Source organism: Apis cerana, linkage group LG14 (genome assembly GCF_029169275.1).
Source record: "Apis cerana isolate GH-2021 linkage group LG14, AcerK_1.0, whole genome shotgun sequence".
NCBI classification, from domain to species: domain Eukaryota; kingdom Metazoa; phylum Arthropoda; class Insecta; order Hymenoptera; family Apidae; genus Apis; species Apis cerana.
The window spans coordinates 6,651,460-6,672,676 of record NC_083865.1 but is presented as its reverse complement, the minus strand read 5'-3'; the positions used below and the strand labels follow the sequence as shown (position 1 = coordinate 6,672,676).

Genomic DNA, 21,217 nt, shown 5'->3' with positions numbered 1-21,217 from the left:
AAAAACATAAGAAGAAAATATAACATAAAAAAGTTAACTATAATAAACTATAAAAGGGGTTAAAACATAACTGAAGAACGTTTTAACCTTAAAGTTAAAAAAAAATTTAAATTTAAATCTAAATCTAAAAATCTAAAAATCTAAAGCATCAAAAAATTTAACAAAAGTGTTAATTAAATTAGAAAAAACATACATAAAAAAAAACATTCAACATTGTAAATTTGATAATTTTTTTTTTCAAAATGTTTTTCTTGATTCAATATATATATTTAATATAAATATATATATTAAATATTTATGTTAATATTTGATATGATAATATTTCTGTTAAATCTTTTTTTATGTTTCAATTCTTTTAAATTTTTTAATTTTCAGATTAAATTCTTCTCCTATTTTTTTCAATCTTATTTATCTTATTTATTACTTTATAACAATTAATTCTTATATTATATTCCCTTTTTATGTTTTATTATTTATGCATCACAATGATGAATTCTTTATATATTTATATATAAATAATGAATAAATAAATATATATAAACATATAAGAAGAGAATGTAACATAAAAGTTAATTATAATACAATAAAAAAAAGACTGAAATATAACTAAAGAATTTAATTTCAAAGTCAACAAAAATCTAAATCTAAAAAAAAATCTGAAATATAAAAAAAACAAATTTTTGTTGTTGTTGTTTTATATTTCATTTCTTTAGACTTTTTTTAACTTTGAGGTTAAATTCCTCTCCAATGTTTCAATTTTTTTTATTTTATGGTAATTAACTTTTATATTATACTCTCTTTGTGAGTTTTATTCATTATTTATGTATTACAATGTTAAATTCTTTCTTTATATGTTGCAGCATATGTTGTAAGATTTAACTAATTGTTATATAATTGCAATATGTGAAAGAATTTAATATTGTAATATAAAAGTAATGAATAAATAAATAAATATGCCAACACATAAATATATATAAACACATAAGAAGAAAATGCAACATAAGGATTAATTATTATAAAGTTAAAAAAGATTGAAGCATAGCTGAAGAATTTAATCTCAAAATTACAAAAATCTAAAAAAACTAAAACATCAAAAAAGAATTTAACAACAATAATGTTAATTGAATAAAGAAAGAAAAAAAAAGAAAGCATAAAAAAGAAATTTGACATAACAATTAATGAAATCTAACAAAGCTGCAAGATATAAGAGAAGAATTGAACATTCTAATATACAAAAAGAATAAGAAAAATATGGAAGAATTATTTAATCTAAAATTTAAAGAAATTCAAAGAATGTTAAAACATAAGAAAAAGATTTAATGTAAATATCAATTGAATTAAAAGAGACATATATAAAAAAAAGTAACATAACACTTAATTAAATCTAACTGAACTTGAACAATAAAAATTGTATATTGCAACAAATAAACATAAAAACATAAAAAGAGAATATAACACAAAAATCAACAATTATAAATTAAAAATGATTGAATCACAGGATAAGACTTTTCTCCAAAGAGGATAAGGTAGAGTAAGAATGAAGTATTATTGCCATCTCTTAGTGCTTCTAGAAAAATATTTCTTTAAAAAGATGTTTCTAGCTTGCAAGAGATGGTACTCATGTTCAATTCTTAGAATAATTTATATTATTTATTTATTATTCATTATCAAAATCTAGATTATAGAAATTAAAAATTATATAAAATATATCTGAAACATAAAAAAAAAAATTAGTATTGTTATTAGCTTGGCATCAATTTTCAAAACTAATTTTTCTAATATAATTCAATAATACAATCTTTTTAATTTAACATTTTTAATACAATTTTCAAATATTTTTTTAATTAATTAATACAATATAAAAATAGATATCAATTACCAGGTCTCACCAACGAGGAAGTGACTACATTAAGACTCATAATAAAAAATAAAATTTATATATTAAAATTTATATGCTATTATAAAAAAAAAATGAATTTATATATCAATAAATAAATAAATAAAAATATAAATTAAGTAATAAATGGAAGTAAAAATATAAATTAATAAAAAAGTATAAATGATAAATTAAAATATAAATATAATATAAATGATAAATAAATAATAAATTTATCAATAAATAAATGAAATATAAGTATAATATAAATTAATAAATAAATACATGAATAATTATAGGAATAAATAAATTAAGAAATAAATGTTTAAAAAAATAAATATATAAATAAATAAATAATAATTAAAAATATATATATAATAAATAAATAATAATTAAAAAATAAATTAAATAACAAGTATAATAGTTTATTTGTGTATACTATAATATATTTATAGTAATATTAAATGTTAATGTAAAATAAATTTTGTTAAATAATAAAAAAAATTATTCTTTATATTATAAATAAAAATTTAATCAAAATGTTGTAACATCCTCCTCTCGATTAAGTTCATCGACAAATGACTGCTTTCACGCGACCTGCTTTATATTTACGGAAGAAGAATAGTTACGAAGTTCGGCGATAGTACTTTGCCGATTGTTATAATTCGATTTATCGATTACATATCTATCGATATATATAAATATTAATTTTCAATCTATACAATATTAAAATATTTTAAATCATTTTATGTAAAAAATAATCACAAAAAGATTTATAATGATCAATTTTTATAATTAATTTATGGATTTAATAATTCATTACGACATTATATATAATAATCAATATTTTTATTAAAACTAAAATTTATATTATTTTTCGATTTGTATTGTATTTTTATTATAATATTGTTATAATATTATAATATTTTAAATGTCATTTTATAAAAAAAATCGTTATTAGTATAAAATTTATGCTTTAAAAATTTATTAAAATTTAGCTTTTATTAAAATTTAGTTTCAAGTTTTAATCTATTCATTACATATCAATTTTTTAAATTTGATTGAAGAAAATATTTAAATGATTTCTCATTTTTGCTTTTTATATGAAATGAAAATCGAATTTATATTTAATGCACATTTAAGAAGCATAAAATATTAAATTAAAAATAGAATATAATTAAAATTAAATAAAATTATATATAATATATAATTATAAAATATATAATTATATATAATAAAAATATATTATATATTATATAATAAAATTAAATAAAAATTGGAATAATAAAAACTGAATAAAAAATAACATTTACATTTTAAAAATAAATTAGGCATTCATAAAAGAATTACTTATTTAGTAAAATTCTCATTTTTTCATAATAATAATGAAATGTATGACACTTGCAAATATGACACGCGAAACTAATTAATAAACTAATTATAATTAACTAAATTAATTATATTAACTAAATATATTAACTAAATTAATAAATTAACTAAATTACGAATAAATGTATTTAAAGCACTTTTAAACAACAATACATAATATACATACTCAAAAATAAAAGAAATTAATATTTGCGAATAAAATATATATTTTAAACATGATATTTGTTCATAATTTTAAATTACATGCGAAATCGAATAGAGTCGAATAATCTCGACATCTCTAAAAATTTCAATAATCAAACTGGAACTAATTTATAAAAAATAGTTTTGCAATAGTCATATTTTAAACGAATATTTTAAAGTATGAAAAATTTTAATATTATAATTTTTAATATTATATTAATATATTTAATTAATTTTATAATTTATCATATATTATATTATAACAATATATTATAACAATTTTTAATTTCTAATATTATAATTTTACACATTTATTAATTTTATAAAAAGTTTTAATACTCATAATTTATCGTATATTTTTATAATTTATCATAATTATTTTAGAAACACTTTTCTATGTAGTAAAGAACATTATAATTATTAATTCAATTTATAAATTTTCACCTTAATTAATTTTCTAAATGTGACAATACATTTTTATTTTTTCATAATTTTTTGTATTATGTATTATGATTTATGATTTCTTATTCGGTATTTGTATACTTCAAAATATTAAACACAAAATTCTCTAAGATAGTAGATCTATTTTATATTTTGTCTATGGTTTGAGTATTCTCAAAATTGAGACTAACGCCATCTGATTAGCGATAAAAAAAATATCTATAGCTTTATTGTAACCGAGAGATGTGTATCTTCTCCGGATTCTTTGAATTTCGCGATTACTCGCGAATTATTATGTCTAGTCAACAAATATAAATATAACTTAAAATTTTTTTTGTAATATTATTTTTAATATGTCCATTTAACTATCATTTTTTTTGTGATCGTTTTAATATATTATACTTGTGTTTCGTGTACAAGTGGGCGTATTAACCGACGCAACGTATCATGAAAAAACATATATCTATGTAAAACAAGGAATGTAGCATTTTGGGTCAATATATCGTTATTGCTTACCAGCAAATTTATTCTGACGTATGTCAAATAAAATGTTAAGATTTCTATCGCGACGCAGGGCTCGTAGTGTTAGTGGACAAACTACGTCCTCTCAAATTAAAAATCAACGATTGCTAAGTAATAAAAATGTTGTTCAATGTAGAGTTGTGTTACTTGATGGTACAGATTTGCCTATAGAATTATCAGTAAGTAAAATAGTTTATTAAAAAATAGTTTATTAAAAATAGATTTTTATATTTCTAAAAAATAAATTTTTGGAAAATGTCATCATGATGGAATCAGTACTATTAAGTGTTAATTTCTTGTCGAGAATATATGTAGTTAATATAAATAAAAGAAAAGAAAATAATATTTTTCTAGCTTTTTATATATAGATTTTTATTATGAATTTTGATATTTTATTTTTATAAACATTTTTGTGTTACAGAAAAAAGCATTGGCTAGTGATTTATATGAACAAGTATTTTATAGCTTAGATTTAATAGAAAAAGATTATTTTGGATTGCAATATACAGATAGTAATAATGTTCAACATTGGCTAGATCCTACAAAACCAATAAAAAAACAAGTAAAAAGTATGTTTTTTACATACTTATAGTTTTATATATAGTTTTTCTTTTTTATTTATTAACATAAATATATCATTTTTAAAACTATTTATTAAAATCTATTATATTTGTTTCTTTAATATTAATAAGCAATATTTTATATAGTTGGACCACCATATACTTTACGGCTTAAAGTAAAGTTTTATTCATCAGAACCTAATACTTTACGTGAAGAATTAACAAGATATCAGTTTTTTTTACAACTTAAACAAGATGTCTTGGAAGGAAAACTTCATTGTCCTCATCAAGTTGCTGTACAGTTGGCTGCTTTAGCTCTTCAATGTATGTATTAAAAAAAAATATATATAAAAAAAAAAAATGAATAAGTTAAAAAAAATTTATATTCTAATATTTTTTAAAATTATATGTATTTTTAGCTGAACTTGGTGATTATGATCCTGCCATACATAGTGCAGCTACAGTATCAGAATTTAGATTTGTACCAGGTCAAACAGAGCAAATGGAACTTGAAATATTAGAAGAATATACTAAATGTTCTGGTCTTAGTCCAGCACAGGCTGAATCAGCTTATCTCAGTAAAGCAAAATGGTTAGATATGTATGGTGTAGATATGCATACTGTTCTTGGTAAAGATGCATGTGAATATTCTTTGGGTTTAACGCCAACCGGAATCCTAGTTTTTGAAGGAACACAAAAAATAGGATTATTTTTTTGGCCGAAAATTGGTCGATTAGATTTTAAAAAAAAAAAATTAACATTAGTTGTAGTAGAAGAAGATGATGAAGGAAGAGGAGAACAAGAACATACATTTGTATTTAGGCTTGTTAATGAAAAGGCTTGTAAACATTTATGGAAATGTGCTGTAGAACATCATGCTTTCTTTCGATTACGTGCACCTGTTAAAGGTGCTAGTGGACGTCAAAACTTCTTTCGTATGGGTTCGCGTTTCCGTTATAGTGGTAAGACAGAATTTCAAACTACTCAATTGAATCGAGCACGTAGAACAGTACAGTTTGAAAGACGACCAAGTCAAAGATACGCACGCCGTCAAAGTCATGTTTTAAGAGAACGTCAACGTCAACAAGTGGAGCAACCACAATCAGCTCCAGTGATTACTAGTATGCATAAAGATATTTTAATTCTGTTAATGAATATTCAAATAATTCAATAATTAAAAATTCAGAATAATTATATAAATAGAAATTTTCTCCAAATAAATTTTTTTTTGTTTCTTTTTTAGACGAAGAAGAATTTTTACAACGTCAATCAAGTCAATGTAGTACGAAGTCTTCAGATTCTAGCGTACATCCTACACCTTCGCCTTTAGTAGATTCCTTATTGAAATCTCTGGCCAAAGACCAGCAACCTTTAGAACCTAGAAATCAAACAATTGTTAATACGGAAAAAGAATCAGAACCAGTGAAAACAAGTTTAATTATCGAAAATATAAGTAATCAAACATCCTTAGTACCAAATAATCAAGTTGGTGGTACCTCTTCACTGCCTCCGCGTACACCTATTCCTCCAGAATCATTAAAATGCAATATATTGAAAGCAAAGTCTTTAGAACAAGGAAAGAATTCAAATTTAGTTTCAATTACGTCTATGGATACACCTACAGTTATTGGTAAAAACAATCAGCATTCTGATGCAGCAACAATTGTATCAGTGGTAAGAAAACTAAACTTTTATAATATCATTAACGTATAAAATATATAAGTAAATTTCAAATATATTTATTATAGTAAAAAGTTGAAAGTTCTTTTCAATTTTTAGAATGCTATTCATTAATTAAATTATTTTACATTATAAACATTTTTTAAACAAATACATTATAAAAGATTGTATTACGATTTAAATTAGGATTATGTAGTAATAAAATGTAAATGTCATTGACAAATACCTAAAATAGATCTGAAAAATTCGAGATATTTTTACTTATATTTTTATTTTAATTTTATTTTTATTTTCATATTGCATTTTTAGATATATTTTGTATTTATTATATAAATAATTTATTTCATTTTTTTTACTTTTGTTTGTTTTATTGCTTTTAAGCTTTAGATGTGACTTGTTTGCTTTTTTCGCGTTATTTCTTATATAGGGAGGAGATAAACTGACACTTTCAGTAAGCGGAACTACAATGATAAATCCATCTGCTGACGACAACGTGACTGTAACACACTTTTCTCTAGATAGCTGGGGACAAATTGAACAAAAAACAACACAACTGAATCCTAAAATTTCAAATCAATCTCAAAATCCATTCAATCCATTTACTAGCGATAATAACAACGAAATTACTAATAATATCTCTGAAAACATCGAAGAAGATAGAAAAACAGAAGAAGAAAAAAAAACAAATACAAACCCGTTTATTGATTCAAATCCATTTTTGGGCTTACTTAATCCTTTTAAAGAAATACAACCTATGGTTGAAAAGAAAGCTGAAGCGGAAATAGAAAAAAATGGAGCGAGAGTCGTGAAAACTGAAGAGATACAAACTACTACTACGACTCTTACTCACAAGGTGTGACTCAATCTTAAATGCTTGATAATTAGTAATTGTAACAGTTTTTGGTTTGTTTCATTTAAAAATGCTTTAGCTTAAGCAAATTGTATGCAAATATGTGCTTGTTTTTTTTAAATTGTTTATGATATTTTTTATATTTTTAATTAAAATTTTATGCATAAAAAATTTAAAGTATAAATGATTTTTTTTGTGTTTCAGGATGATAATTCGGCAGTTTCCGATATAAGTCCTTGGTTAGTAGCCGATCCACAAACAACAACAACAGATCAAACCCCAATTAAACATACTGTAATCACGAGGAAGACTGTAATTACAACGCAACTTTAAAATATTAATCAATGAAAAATACAAAAAAAATAACGAATAATATTTTTAAAACAGAAGAAGAAGTATTTATCAAATTTTGTCTTCCTTAAGATATATATATACACACTGATATACTTTATGTGCCTATTGCAATATAATATTGTCTAAATAGACAATATAAAATAATTTGAAATAACATATCAATGGGACCAGTTTGTATTTGTATTTTTTGCAAATTATAAATAATTTACATTCATGTAAGTATTTTATTTGATTTTAACTCTTAATTTAAATAAATTATATGAATTCTTTGAGAAATCAAAATAAAAATATAAATTACCTAAATGTAATTTCTAATTAGAAAATTAGATTATTGTTTTCTTGGTATTTTTTTTTTATAATAAGATATATTTTCAAATTATAAAAAATTTTTCTAAATGTATAAAATATATTATTTGGCAATTATGTTAATACTCTTTAATATAAAAATTATGCATAGTTTTTACTAAGTACAATATGTTACAAAAATTTTATTTTGTATTTTATCTATGCCATTAATTGTTTTATTTTAATATAATATCAATTCATGCCATGCAAATTATTTATGTATGTTCTATATTTATTGTTTTATAATTTTTATAAAAAATTAAATGATTTTGCATCATTACATAAATAAGAACACACATTACACATATATTAAAAAATAAATAATATATGGTGCTCCTACTATTATTAAATTGATTTATTTTCTAATTTTTATATTTTTCAAGTTTCTCATAGCTAATTATATATTATGCATAATTAGAAAAACCTTATATATTATTTCAAATTTGCAAATAAATTCTTGGTGCCTAGATAAATGATAGTTTAATTAAAAGTATTTATATAATATTTAAATAATACTTTATACTTGCCATAGTGCCTTTGATGACAATGAAAAACAAATATCACTATTGAAATTTATGCTCATTCCTATCGATTTATATTTTATTTACCATAAAACATTTTATTAAAAATAACTTTATCCTAAAGATATTTACATTATAAATATAATCATTTCATAAAAGATAATTTTTTTTATCAATTTTTATTTATAAAAAATTAGGCGGGATCAATGATGTATTGCATCTTTCATAGAAAAAAATTTACAATTTATATTTCAATATGTTTGTACTTATGATAATCTAATTTTTTATCATGTTATGTAAACATATTATACCGCCAAAATGTTTTCTTTTTTATAGTTTTTATTATTGTTTATGTAGTTTTAATATTTGTAACTAACATATCAGTATTTTATAAAAAAAATATGTCTTTTAAGATTGTAATACAATGAATTAAAAATATTTTGAGAAAATACTGTAAGAATTTTTTCAAACAAAAGAACAATGACTAGTTTGATAAAAAATATTGTTTCATATTTAGAAATCTGATTAATTTATTGTATTACGAAATTTGTTCTATGTAATGCATTTAAAAGACATGAAATATGTTTCTCAAAATATAAATTATAAAAATAGAACTCATTTCGACGACTTACAAAAGGCTGTTAAAGTACTTATTGTATTTCATATATAAGCATTTATGATGAGAATAAGGCGCTGTTCGATGTTTTATGTATTTAAATATACTATATTTAATAGTAATAAGCAGAGTACACATAATATTATTATTTGAAAATCTAATATATATGTTATTTGTGTTTTACAATGCTATTATCAATTGATACCCTAATGTATTCCGTCCTAAAGTATTATTATATATATATATACATACATTGTTATATACATATGTATAATTTTTCGCTTTGTAATAAAAAAGATATTATTAAAAAATTATATTATAGATTTGTCAAAGATATATTTAATTCATGTTTTATATATTTTATGAACTAGGCATTTAATTATTAAAAATACTGTAAAAATGATGCTGTCTTCATAAGTTTATAAGCTTTAAAATAAAAATTTATAACATAACTAAATACTACTACAAAATTATAAAAAAAATTTCAGTAAAAATTTATATATTCAAATAATAAAAATTAACATATAAATTATTCTTCAATAATATAAATAATTCTATTTCTCAAATTGAAAAGTAATAATTATTTTCTGATTTCAAAATTTCTATAACTTTATATTAAACGCACGCGATAATAAGAACAATGCAAAAGAGAGAACTTACATGTTACTAACACAGATTATTATAAAATATCTTGTTGAATTTATAATATCAATCATTGCATAAATCATCAATATGTATTTACTCATAATATTTGACAATTAATATTTAAAATTAGTATCAGGCGATATGAGTCAAATAGGATAGTAAATATGACATTTTTTTATATTTACAATATGTTATATTTATATATGTAAAATACTAAATGTTTATTTATCTGTATTTAATTTCATTTTTATGAATTGATTTGAATTAATTTTTCAAAATATATTTATAATAAAATAAAAACATCTTCTGGTTTATCAGTTTCTTTTTAATAAACTAATAAGCTAGGATTAAATGCATTAAAATTATTATGAAGGAATGTTACGATACAATGATTAAACATATCTTTTATAAAACTTAAATTATCTACATATGTTGCATAAAAGGCATTATTTGTCAGCATTGTCATTGTTCTTTCTAATGCATAACTTTATAATGCATGAACACCTTTAAATACTTTATCTAAAAAGTTCAACATCTTTTATTTGCTATATACAAAGTGAAATTCTGAATTGCCTGACTATCTTTCAAAATATATATCACAAACGATTTAAGTACGACTTGATTGAAGGTTTTTTTTTCTATTATATATTAGTGTATGTTATTATATAATAGTATATCGAGACTTACTAATAATTATGTAGCAGAAGATATCAAACAGGTGTTTCTGGATTGTCCCATTCTTCGACATCTTGACGTGATAAAAATTGCACATGCGAAGACTCACGTACCATTAAACTAACTGTATCAGAATAATCAACAATATCAATAGATCGTTCTCCATCACGAGGTAAACTTTTATTAGAAGAAATAGAACTACTGTTTTCCTCACTGCAGTCATGTCTAAATACACTATCAGATTGTGAATGAGTTGGAGTAGATAATTCGGAAACTAACGGTGTAGATTCATCTTCGCTTTCTCCTGGAGCAGGTGAGACAGGTAATGTTCCCATAAGACGATCTTTCAGTTTGCTTAATTTTTCTAAGCTGGAATTTGGAACAGGGACTGATAAAACTATTTCATCATTTAATGTTGACGTTGAGCGTCGTTTCTTGATAGGTGTGGAGATAGTCGATTTCATGGGCATATTATTAACTACATAATTTTCATCTGTTGATTTAGATCTGAAAGCAGGTCTAGGAGAAGGTGGAGGTGATACAAAAAGTGATGCAGGTCTACTACTAGTGGAATTGGCTCCACTTTTTTTTAAATCTTTACGTCCAAACGAACAAGCTGATCTAGTACTAAGTTGAGATGTAATACTACGTTGTGAATTTGTACGTTGAAGATGAACTGTTGATTCAAATGAACTGTCGTCTGACGTTTCTGGTTCATCATTGACTGGCACCCAATGCAAAAGTGGATTAGGTTGAAGTATCACATAATCTGTATCTTGAGGAGCCGTTGAGATGGACCCTAAAACAAATCTTTCCGTTATCCAATTTTTCATTTATATCACTTGAAATGGATTAAATATAAACGTTAATTTATTAAACATTAATTGATTAATAAAATGTTAAATATTATGTTAAATATTAAACATAAAAGGATACCTAAATAAAACACGATTAAATATTAAATTCATGTTTTTAATAAAATGATTTAATTTGTAATATTGTTGTAGTAATAAAAATATAAAATGAAAGCATATATATCCAATAAGCTTATAGATCTAGTTTAAGAAAGATAATATCACTTAAATTTTCAATAAAATTTTATTATCGTTCGCATTCATAATTATTCAACAATTAGTTAGGATAATTGTACATACAGTACAAAAGAATACACGAATAAGGAAAAAAATATCAGCAATTTACTTTAGTATATAAAATGTTTTCATATAGAAACTTATCTTTCTAAATATACAAGATCTATTAGCATAAACATCCCGAAAAGAAAAATATATTCATTTGACAATGATGATAACAATTATCACAGCCTGTTTTACAAATGTTTGTTAAAAAAATACAGTATTTTTAGTATTATGAATCTACAATTAAAAATACAATAACCAATTGAGTATTAGCATCAAATTATTTAAGATAAGAATACGAAGATATTCTATAATTTTAGGAATACAAAAAACATAGTTTTTTTCTTCGCTATATCATTAATATTCTAAATTATTACATGAAAATGTATATGATATTTTTCTATATCTATGATAACGCACACATTCAAACCATTATAACAGTATTAAGTATTACAATGAAAATTATTTTTTTTTTCTTTCTTTATAAGAAACATTCATTTTATATTTTTTGTCAATAGTAACGATCCAGTCTTTCGTAACGTGTTGGCACATTTTTATGACACATGTGGAGGTTCATTAGGATGAAGGTAATAATAATTCCCTTAATCTCTACCACATATATTGTACTTAAAAAAAAAATATATATATATAAATAAATTAAATTTTTATTGACTGCCTGTTATATGTAAATACACCTATCTATTAATAATACTGGTATGATTTTTTTCCGATATACGAATCTGTGTAATAAGAAACATTTAAACAGTTATATTGTCTGGAGAATAGTAAATGATGGATTTCGTAGAATTATTTTTGAATGCGATGTGGTCATATCGATGCTAAAAACACATGATACACGCATGATTAAATTATACAACTATATTCGATCTAAATTCATTAAAAATTTGTACTATATTCTAGTACGGTGTCACGCTTTTGGTCTGGCTGCGGTGGTTCTTGAACTATAACCAGAGGCAGTGAAAGTGGTAGGGAAGAGGGCTCACCTGAGAGTGAGTCTGATGGTACTACTGCAGAAGATGGTACATCTAATACATCTTCGCACGCTTCTTCATTTAAAGTTTGTAATGCTCCACAAATCATCTGTTCCTCTAAAGTTACCTAAAAATAAGTTATTTATTTATTTTCTATTGTATTTAATAGTTTTATAGAAAATTTTTAAATTATTTGTTTTTTTTTATTATCATATCAATTATTCATATCTTTTTCCGAAAAAAAGTAATACAAAATATTAAATTGCGCTTACCTGATACTAAAACCGAGCACGATTGTAATAAGAATTATACTTAATTAATTAATTAATTATTAGAATATTTTTATTATATTTTTATTATTTTATTATCACGTTTTAAGAAAGCTTACTTGTTTTTCCATAATTGATTGCTTAGTTTGATCTCGTCTAGGAGGACCATCAGTTCTTGAAGTTGTTTTATCTTTTTCAACATGAGTTGGTACGCGTATCGAAGTATTTTGCAAAGTATGATCTATATTTAAACAATAATGTGAAACAATAATATAAAACAATAATATATTTAATTTTATAATCTAACAATCTACTATAATTTGCTTAAATTATTTTTGTACCTTTTCGTGGAATTTGTTCTGTTCCTACAGTAAATCGAACACTTCGTGGACCTTCTTCATGTGTGCTAAATGATGAAATTTCTAATTCTCTAAGAGATACAATTACCATACGAAATAATTCCCAATCTCCGAAAGCCATTTTAAGAACCTGTAAATTATTATTATTATTATTAAAAAATTATTATTCTATTATTTATATTACTTATTTCACAAAAATAAAATTTACCTTTTTTAATTCTTGTAATTCACAATGTAATAAAACTCTACCATTAATGTTATTTTCTTTAATAACTTGTTTGTACTGTGGTGCTTGATTAGGATTTATATTCTCGATTCTATCAATAAGATCGCAAATTCCGTTTACTGTTAAAGAAGAAAGTCTTATCTCCAAAATCTCGGACTAAAAAATAAAAAAGAAATTATATAGAAATATTATTATATATTGTAATAATAATAATGTGAGCTAATAATCGCATTTTATACCGGTAAGCTTGAAGTTGCAGAAAGTGGTTTAATTACTGGTTCCATAGAAGATATTTGCACCCACGGTGATGTCTGCCAGTCAAATGTTGGTTGCATACATGGTTGTATCCATGATGATGTTGATGGCACTGGTCCTATTTGTCCTTGTATACTTGGCGTTTTAATAGATTTCATTGTACGACTTGCTAAACCATTTCTATTTGCATTCCACAATTCATGAGTATTACTATGTAAAGTCCAAGGACTATATTGTTTATATGGGCCATGTCCTGTTTCTTCTTCCATACTTTGTTGTTCCTCTTTTATTTTTTTCTTAATATAAGGATCGAGATTTATTGTGAATGGTAAGAATATTTTCATATCACTAACAAGTAAACTGGAACGATGAAATGTCAAAAAAATGTCCAATTTACGTTCATCCCTATCCATTTCTAATAAAGGTTGAACTTCTTTAAGCACCGGAATTTGGGGTCGTATTCTAATGATTTAAATAGAAATGTTTTATATAAATCACTAAATAAAAATAATTATTTAAAAAAAAACATACTTATCATAAAGATTTTTTAACGACATGGAATCATCTAAACTATCTTCATACATATCATAATGAAGAATCAACCAAGATGTTCTAAATGGCCATTGTTCAGTAATATTGATCCAACTAGCTAAATGATACCAGTTGAAATCAATTTGGAATGCTTTTAATAATCTCCCTAAGAACAGACATAATATATTAAAAATAAATAGAACATATAGAAATGAATATCTCTAATTAATTATCTTCTTACCAGTGACATAAACGACATTCATTAATCTTCTCATACTACGGGGATTAACGTCGCTAAAATAATCGTCAGTGAGAAGCATTTTATTAAGATCCTGAGCTCCGCCTAATCGATTTAAGTTACTACCAATACTACTAGCGACTGATTCGCTTAATCGCAATTTTCTACTTCCTTTTCTACTTTGTGGTTTCAATTTTTCATTGCTATTCATTATAGCAGATTCTGTACTAAGTCTTCTATTAGAAACAGAATGATGCATCGTACTAGTTGCAGTATAATTAACGCTTTCTTCGGCTTCGGTCCATGTAGTTTTTCTAGTATGTTGGGCAGTTTGTTGAGCAACTTTTACTTTTCGCAAACCACTATTTTGCAAATAAAATGGAAGATGAACCATATTACGTAAATAATCATGCCCTCCAATATTAGATTCTGTGAATAATCTTCTACTATTGATTTCTACTGCCTGAATGAAAAAAATAAAAATTTTATTATTTAAAAATTCATTTTATATATAGCATTTCATAAAAAAAATGATATTACAATACCTTAGCAATAATATGTGGATCAATTGCTAATATAACAACAAATGGATAACCATTATCACTGAATAATGCTTGTATAGCATCTAAAACTAATAACACTTTATCTTGTTCACAACTATCCAAACCATCCACAATTATTACTAATCTGCTTTGTTGTGCCATAAAACTATCTAGACATTTAACCTGTTTTATTTTTTATAAAAATTTTATTAAATATAAAAAATAATATGATAAAAAATATTACTCTATAATATGTTATACCATATCTGTCATTAAATTGACTTCGCTTCTTAATGTTTGTATAAAACCTTCGCTTTTTAAAGTCTCTAATTTAGAAATGCTGCGTTGTAGATGTCGTCTTTGAGAGAAAACTAGCGCTTGTAATGTTCGACTCCATGTATATAAGTTTGCTATTATACTAATAGCTAATATTAAGGCAACGGTTATCATAATTATGTGTGCCGTAACTCTTTCTATTGTTGGTCTATTGTATTAAAAATTAGAAAAAAATAAATAAATAATAATAATAATTTTAATTAATTTGCTTTTTCTAAAAAATCACATTTTATTTTATTTTTACTCACTCGCTGCTAGAAATATCGATGAGGTAGACTGTAAGTACAGAGATACCAACAAGTAAACTGCAAAAGCAGAATTCAAATATAACTATGTATGGCAAACAACAAAGATGTCTCCATTTCCACGTTGTTCTTGACTTATCTGGTTTTGGTCTGAATGCTCTGTATAGTCGTGTAGATAAAGAACCAAAATCATTTTCGATGGAGTCATAAAGAGATCCTACCATTTGTACTACTGCATTCTCTCCAGCAGCAGTCGTACCGACTCGGGTCTGATCAGTGAAATAGAATTTTATTGGTTGAACAGTAACACCATCGTGAACTTGGCCACCAGGAGGATGGCAAAAAATTACTTGTAATAGTAATTTCAATGAATTTAATTTTGTAGTTAGAGCTACTGTAAAACTGTATGGCCAATACCAATCGTATCTACAATGAAATATTTAAAAATTAAACTTTGGAAAACTATATAAAATATAGGTTTTTAGATTTATAATCTTACCTTTTATTAGCATACCAAACAAGTATCAAAAAAACATATGTAATAAAAATAAGACTTATACCGCAGGCAAGACCAATAATCCATGATTGAAGAGCAAGACCTATAGTAATACCCACTAATAAAGATACGTGAGTTACTACAATGAAGAGTAAGAAAGAAAACTGAAATACAGGATCTATCCATTGACGCGCAAAATTTTTCATTTCCTCTGAAAAATTATTATCAATATATAAATATTTTATAAAATATAAAATAATAGCTTACAATGTCTTATGAATCATGGCAAATATTACCTCTCAACTTGTTTAACAGAAATGATTTCCCCGAACCCCACTTTGCATAAAGACCAACAGTTATAGGCGTCGATAATGATGGTTCGCTAAGGATATCCGCTAATGCACTACTGTACAAATCGTAACCAAGCATATTTTCATTATCTTCATTAGTATTAAGACGCCCTAAAATAAACATACTGTTATTAATATTTTATTTTATAAAAAAAAACAAATATTTCAACATTAATATATTTATTAATATACATTAATATATTATTATATAATTTACTATATTTACATCACAATATAACTTAATAATTAATAACCTACGTGCACCAAATATTTGTCCAAGAATTGTCTTTGGATGATTAATGTCGATATTATAAGGAGTTTCTCCTTGTCTATTTGGACGGTAAAGTAGTTGACTATTTTTCGGATTTCTCAATAATATTTCGACAATGGCTTTCGATCTTGCTCGCATAGCTATGTGTAATACTGTATCCCCCTTTTTATCAGTGGCTGATACTTTAGCTTTTTTATCTAATAATAATTGCACTATTTCAGCATTTCGTGATCTAACTGCGCGTAATAACGGAGTATCGCCATCTTTTGTCGCAATCTCTAAATCTGGATTAGCATTTAGTAACAACTTCAATATTTGTATATTTCCTTTCTCTACTGCTATATAAGTTGCTGTCTTTTTATCCTAAAATATTTATAAAATTTAAATATTGTGATTATATTTATTAAATATTCTGATATATCGATGATCGGTTGTTAAAAATAATTAAACATTTAAATAATTTCTATTCATATAAAAATTGGACGGATTAATTATTTTTAAATAAATATATCTTTACCTTGCCGGCAATATCAACATCAGCATATTTTTTTAAAAGAGATTCAACCACCCCTCTATGACCGCCTTTTACAGCATGAATTAGATTTGTATCACCAGCCCTATCTTGAATATTTACATAAGCACCAGCATTTAAAAGCGCATTTGCTATTTCATGATGCCCTTCTCGACATGCTATTGCCAAAGCCGTACAACCATCTTTATCTAGCGCATTCACATTTGGTTTATGCTCCAAGAGAAGTAATACTACATCCACATGATTTCCAAGAGTGGCCACAAGAAGAGCTGTCCATGAATACTGTATACATACAAAATTTCATTAATTATCTAATTCTAACTAAATTTAAAATTCATTGTTCATGATTATTTTATTAAAACTAAAAATAATCGATCAATTTAATTTTTATTTATCATGAATAATTCATACACGAATATTAAAATTGAAGACATACCATGCCAGCAGTATCTACATTAGCACCAGATTTTAAAAGTGTATCTACAATTTCTACATGTCCTTTACGTGACGCCCATACCAATGCCGTAGTACCATACTAAAAATTGACAAGTAGCATTTATATAAGTATTACTTCGATGAGAAATACATGAATAAAATATTACATCCATAAAATATTGATTTTCTTCTATTTTTAATTATTCATTTTTATAAAGTACATCGTACATGAACTTGAAAAAAAGTAAAAATAAATTACCTTGTCACCAACATTGACTTTAGCACCATGAGCAATGAGATCCTTAACAATATCAGGGTAACCCCTCCCTGCGGCCCATAACAACGAAGATATATGAAAATTTCCGTGTGCATTGACGTCAGCCCCTCGTGTTAGCAACATCGTCACCGTCGGCGATTTACCCTTATAGGTCGCCCACATAAGTGCTGTCCATCCTCCCTAAAAATAAAATGTTTTCCATACTTACTATTTGCACGATTTTCCTTCTATTATTATTATTATTATTATTATTATTATTATTATTATTGTTATTATTATTATTATCAATAATTTTATTCATTCAACTAAGTGATCTTTATTAAACCATGAAATTATCTAAATATAATTAAATTTTTTTATCGTAAAAGAAAAGGAAAAAAGGTTAAAAAAATACTTCACCATGTCTCTGTGTTCCAAATCAGCACCATGCTCGAGTAACTCAAGGCACACATCCGTGTGTCCTTCTTTGGCCGCGCAAAGTAACGCTGTCCAATTATCCTAAAAAAAAATTAAATTGACTGATTAGATTATTGTATAATTGAATGAAAGAAATGTTCAAAAATTTCATAGATGATATAATACACAGTAACAACTAACCCCGTCCTCCGCATTGACATCCGCTCCATGATTGATGAGCTCTCGCACAAAATGTATTTTCCCCTTAGTTGCTGCAAGGATGAGGGCTGTGCTACCATTCTATTATAAGAACAATGATGAACTATCTAGAGTCTGACCATTGAAAATTCAATTCGATAATTATGTAATCTATAATCAATATAAATCTATTGAAATTGTAAATTTATAGATATGAAAATTCTATTCTACGCCTGATAAAGATTAGGAAAAGAGAATAAAGATATTAGGAAAATGGTTCAGTTTATTTATGTAAAAAATAAAAAATTTTTTTATACATCATCTTAATGCAAAGATACAGAAGTAGATATAGATTCAGAAGTGAGACAAGTAGTTTATCATATGGAACAAAAAAGAGAAATTGAAGAAAAATAATTTAATTCGAATTGAAGTGATTATTTTAATAATATTTTACCTCATCTCGGTCATCGATCTGCACTCTTTTATTCTCGAGGAAATTTTGAAGACCAGCGAGATTATCATCTGTGATATAGCTGGCAAGAGATCGGTAGCAGAGCGATACCATCGAGTCAGTCCGATGCAAGGTCTGTGAAAAATAGTATTAGCTTGTTAAAAATGGATTTAGATCAATAGATGATTAAAAATTGGAGAATTGTTTATGTTTATATTCTCTAATTGGAAGCTAAATGCAAAACAAATTAATTACTGTGTAAGTAAAGGCACAATTTGCAAAAATTATATCTTAATCGAAAAATAAATCAGATCAAATGATAAATAAATCACACTAAATTTTATTTATATTGGATATTTTTTTAATTAAATGATTAAATTATTGTTCTTATTTTAAATATATTGAAATTTGAGATATACTTAGAGTTTTATGATAACTTGCTTTTAAAACATAAAATATATATATACAAGCAATTTGCTGTTGTCATAAAAGTTAAATTAATAAGTCGTACAATATTTTTAACATCGAAAACAAACAAAAATCTGTAAAAAAAAAACAAGCAAAAAAAAAAATAATAAGAAGAGACAAATAAATTTATAATCAAAAATTTATCAAAAATAAAATTTTAGTATTTTTAAATATTTCAATACTTTTTAATCTATATTATTATATCGATTTTATAACAAAAAAGAAAAAAATGATCTAATAATGTGTTAGAAAAACAATTGAAAAATTATCAGAATATTTAAGATGATTTTTATTTAGAACAAAAATTATAGAAAATTTCATTGTTCATTAATGGAACCACATGAGCAGCAAATAATTTTCACGGTTTCTGGGCGAGGCAAAGTATACGTAGAACTTATACATATTTCAAGGGAACACAATGGAATATGGGTCAACGATAAAGACTGAATCAGAAACAGCAGAACGTTAATTGAAAGAAAAATATAAAAAAAAGGATAAAATGCAAAAAATAATTTGGATATTGTTATAACATTTTTATGCAACGATTTTTCGTAAAATCTTTCAACGTTCGTAAACTTTTTATTCTTTTTTCGAGGATTAAAATAAAATTTTAAAGAAAGTAAAGATAATTGATTGAATAATATATAAGATTTTAAGATATAAGTATCAATTCATTGAAATATTTATTCAATGATTAATATTTCAAAAAATGAAATATGCAAATTATTCTTTTTTTTTTTACATACAATAAACACTTCTATATTATAAATCAAACATGAAGCTTGATTGTAATAAGGCTGTTAATATTTGCTATTGAAAAGAATTAATACTTCAAGCTTTAAGGTAAATTTAATATATCAATATATAATCTTTCGTTAAAATTTAAGAAGCAACGTGTATAAAATAGCTTTACATATTAAATAAAACAGAATATATATTAAATATTAGATTTAGTGTTAATGTACTTTGATAAAATGTACACACACATAAATTTTCATTCACATTCACAATCTTAATCAATCCATGCGAATCAAATCTCAATCGTTGAAATACACATTGGATCCACCTGATAAAATATATTGAAGTATTTTTTACATCGAATACACGATGTAAAAAATAATTTACTTATGGATAAATACAATATCGTTGCAAATAAAAACTGATAAGATGAGAGACCAGCGAAATTCTATTGGACAAGTTATCTCGTAATGCCATCCAATCAAATATTTTTATTAGTCAACATTGCAAAAAATGAATGAATAATATTTTTTATCTACAGTGTAAATTTTACACGAAAGAATTTAATCGTTTAAAAAATACGACAAGTTCGAGACTATAATTAATTTATAACTATAATAGATATAATAACTTATTATCTAAAAGTTTATGGTATTACTAAATTCTACACCTTGTTTTATCTAAATTGGCTAATAAATTAAAAGAATGAAGATAAATAATGAAACGTTATCACCGTATAAATGGTGAAACTGAATTTCGTAAGTAAAGCAATATCTCATAGTATAATTGAATGGAGATTTTATGATTTCACTGTCTTTA

At 24.2% G+C, this 21,217-nt stretch overlaps 2 protein-coding genes across 21 annotated transcripts in view; one reads left to right on the top strand and one right to left on the bottom strand.

The window, feature by feature from the left end:
* The first annotated feature begins 4,087 nt into the window (after positions 1 to 4,087).
* Positions 4,088 to 11,620, top strand: LOC107995427 (band 4.1-like protein 5). Of its 2 annotated transcripts, XM_017052944.3 has the most exons (8): positions 4,088 to 4,590; positions 4,833 to 4,980; positions 5,119 to 5,295; positions 5,391 to 6,092; positions 6,215 to 6,645; positions 7,079 to 7,504; positions 7,706 to 10,979; positions 11,163 to 11,620. In XM_017052944.3, exons 1-7 carry the CDS (start codon positions 4,426 to 4,428, stop codon positions 7,832 to 7,834), a joined length of 2,178 nt encoding a protein of 725 aa, XP_016908433.2. In that variant the 5' UTR covers positions 4,088 to 4,425; the 3' UTR covers positions 7,835 to 10,979; positions 11,163 to 11,620. The 2 variants fall into 2 exon arrangements, with proteins under 2 accessions (XP_016908433.2, XP_016908434.2); XM_017052945.3 differs by lacking the exon at positions 7,079 to 7,504.
* LOC107995412 (kinase D-interacting substrate of 220 kDa) overlaps positions 8,027 to 21,217 on the bottom strand; it is a 39,490-nt gene continuing 26,299 nt past the window's right edge. For all 19 annotated transcript variants that reach the window (XM_062084348.1, XM_062084356.1, XM_062084354.1 and 16 more), the window contains 20 exons: positions 19,196 to 19,327; positions 18,745 to 18,843; positions 18,547 to 18,645; positions 18,130 to 18,327; positions 17,872 to 17,970; positions 17,421 to 17,717; positions 16,891 to 17,266; positions 16,579 to 16,743; positions 16,286 to 16,493; positions 15,790 to 16,212; positions 15,467 to 15,689; positions 15,209 to 15,388; positions 14,667 to 15,126; positions 14,426 to 14,591; positions 13,879 to 14,356; positions 13,622 to 13,795; positions 13,396 to 13,543; positions 13,174 to 13,295; positions 12,798 to 12,912; positions 8,027 to 11,456 (listed from right to left, as the gene is read on the bottom strand). In XM_062084348.1, coding sequence (XP_061940332.1) covers positions 10,693 to 11,456; positions 12,798 to 12,912; positions 13,174 to 13,295; positions 13,396 to 13,543; positions 13,622 to 13,795; positions 13,879 to 14,356; positions 14,426 to 14,591; positions 14,667 to 15,126; positions 15,209 to 15,388; positions 15,467 to 15,689; positions 15,790 to 16,212; positions 16,286 to 16,493; positions 16,579 to 16,743; positions 16,891 to 17,266; positions 17,421 to 17,717; positions 17,872 to 17,970; positions 18,130 to 18,327; positions 18,547 to 18,645; positions 18,745 to 18,843; positions 19,196 to 19,327 — 4,926 coding nt within the window. In that variant the 3' untranslated portion in view covers positions 8,027 to 10,692. The remainder of the gene's footprint in view (positions 11,457 to 12,797; positions 12,913 to 13,173; positions 13,296 to 13,395; positions 13,544 to 13,621; positions 13,796 to 13,878; positions 14,357 to 14,425; positions 14,592 to 14,666; positions 15,127 to 15,208; positions 15,389 to 15,466; positions 15,690 to 15,789; positions 16,213 to 16,285; positions 16,494 to 16,578; positions 16,744 to 16,890; positions 17,267 to 17,420; positions 17,718 to 17,871; positions 17,971 to 18,129; positions 18,328 to 18,546; positions 18,646 to 18,744; positions 18,844 to 19,195; positions 19,328 to 21,217) is intronic.

Coding starts and splice junctions, on each gene's coding strand:
- LOC107995427 (XM_017052944.3), top strand. CDS start 4,426: ATGTCAAATAAAATGTTAAGATTTCTATCGCGACGCAGGGCTCGTAGT. Junction 6,093..6,214: donor ATCAGCTCCAGTGATTACTA/GTATGCATAAAG, acceptor TTTCTTTTTTAG/ACGAAGAAGAATTTTTACAA. Junction 7,505..7,705: donor CTACGACTCTTACTCACAAG/GTGTGACTCAAT, acceptor TTTGTGTTTCAG/GATGATAATTCGGCAGTTTC.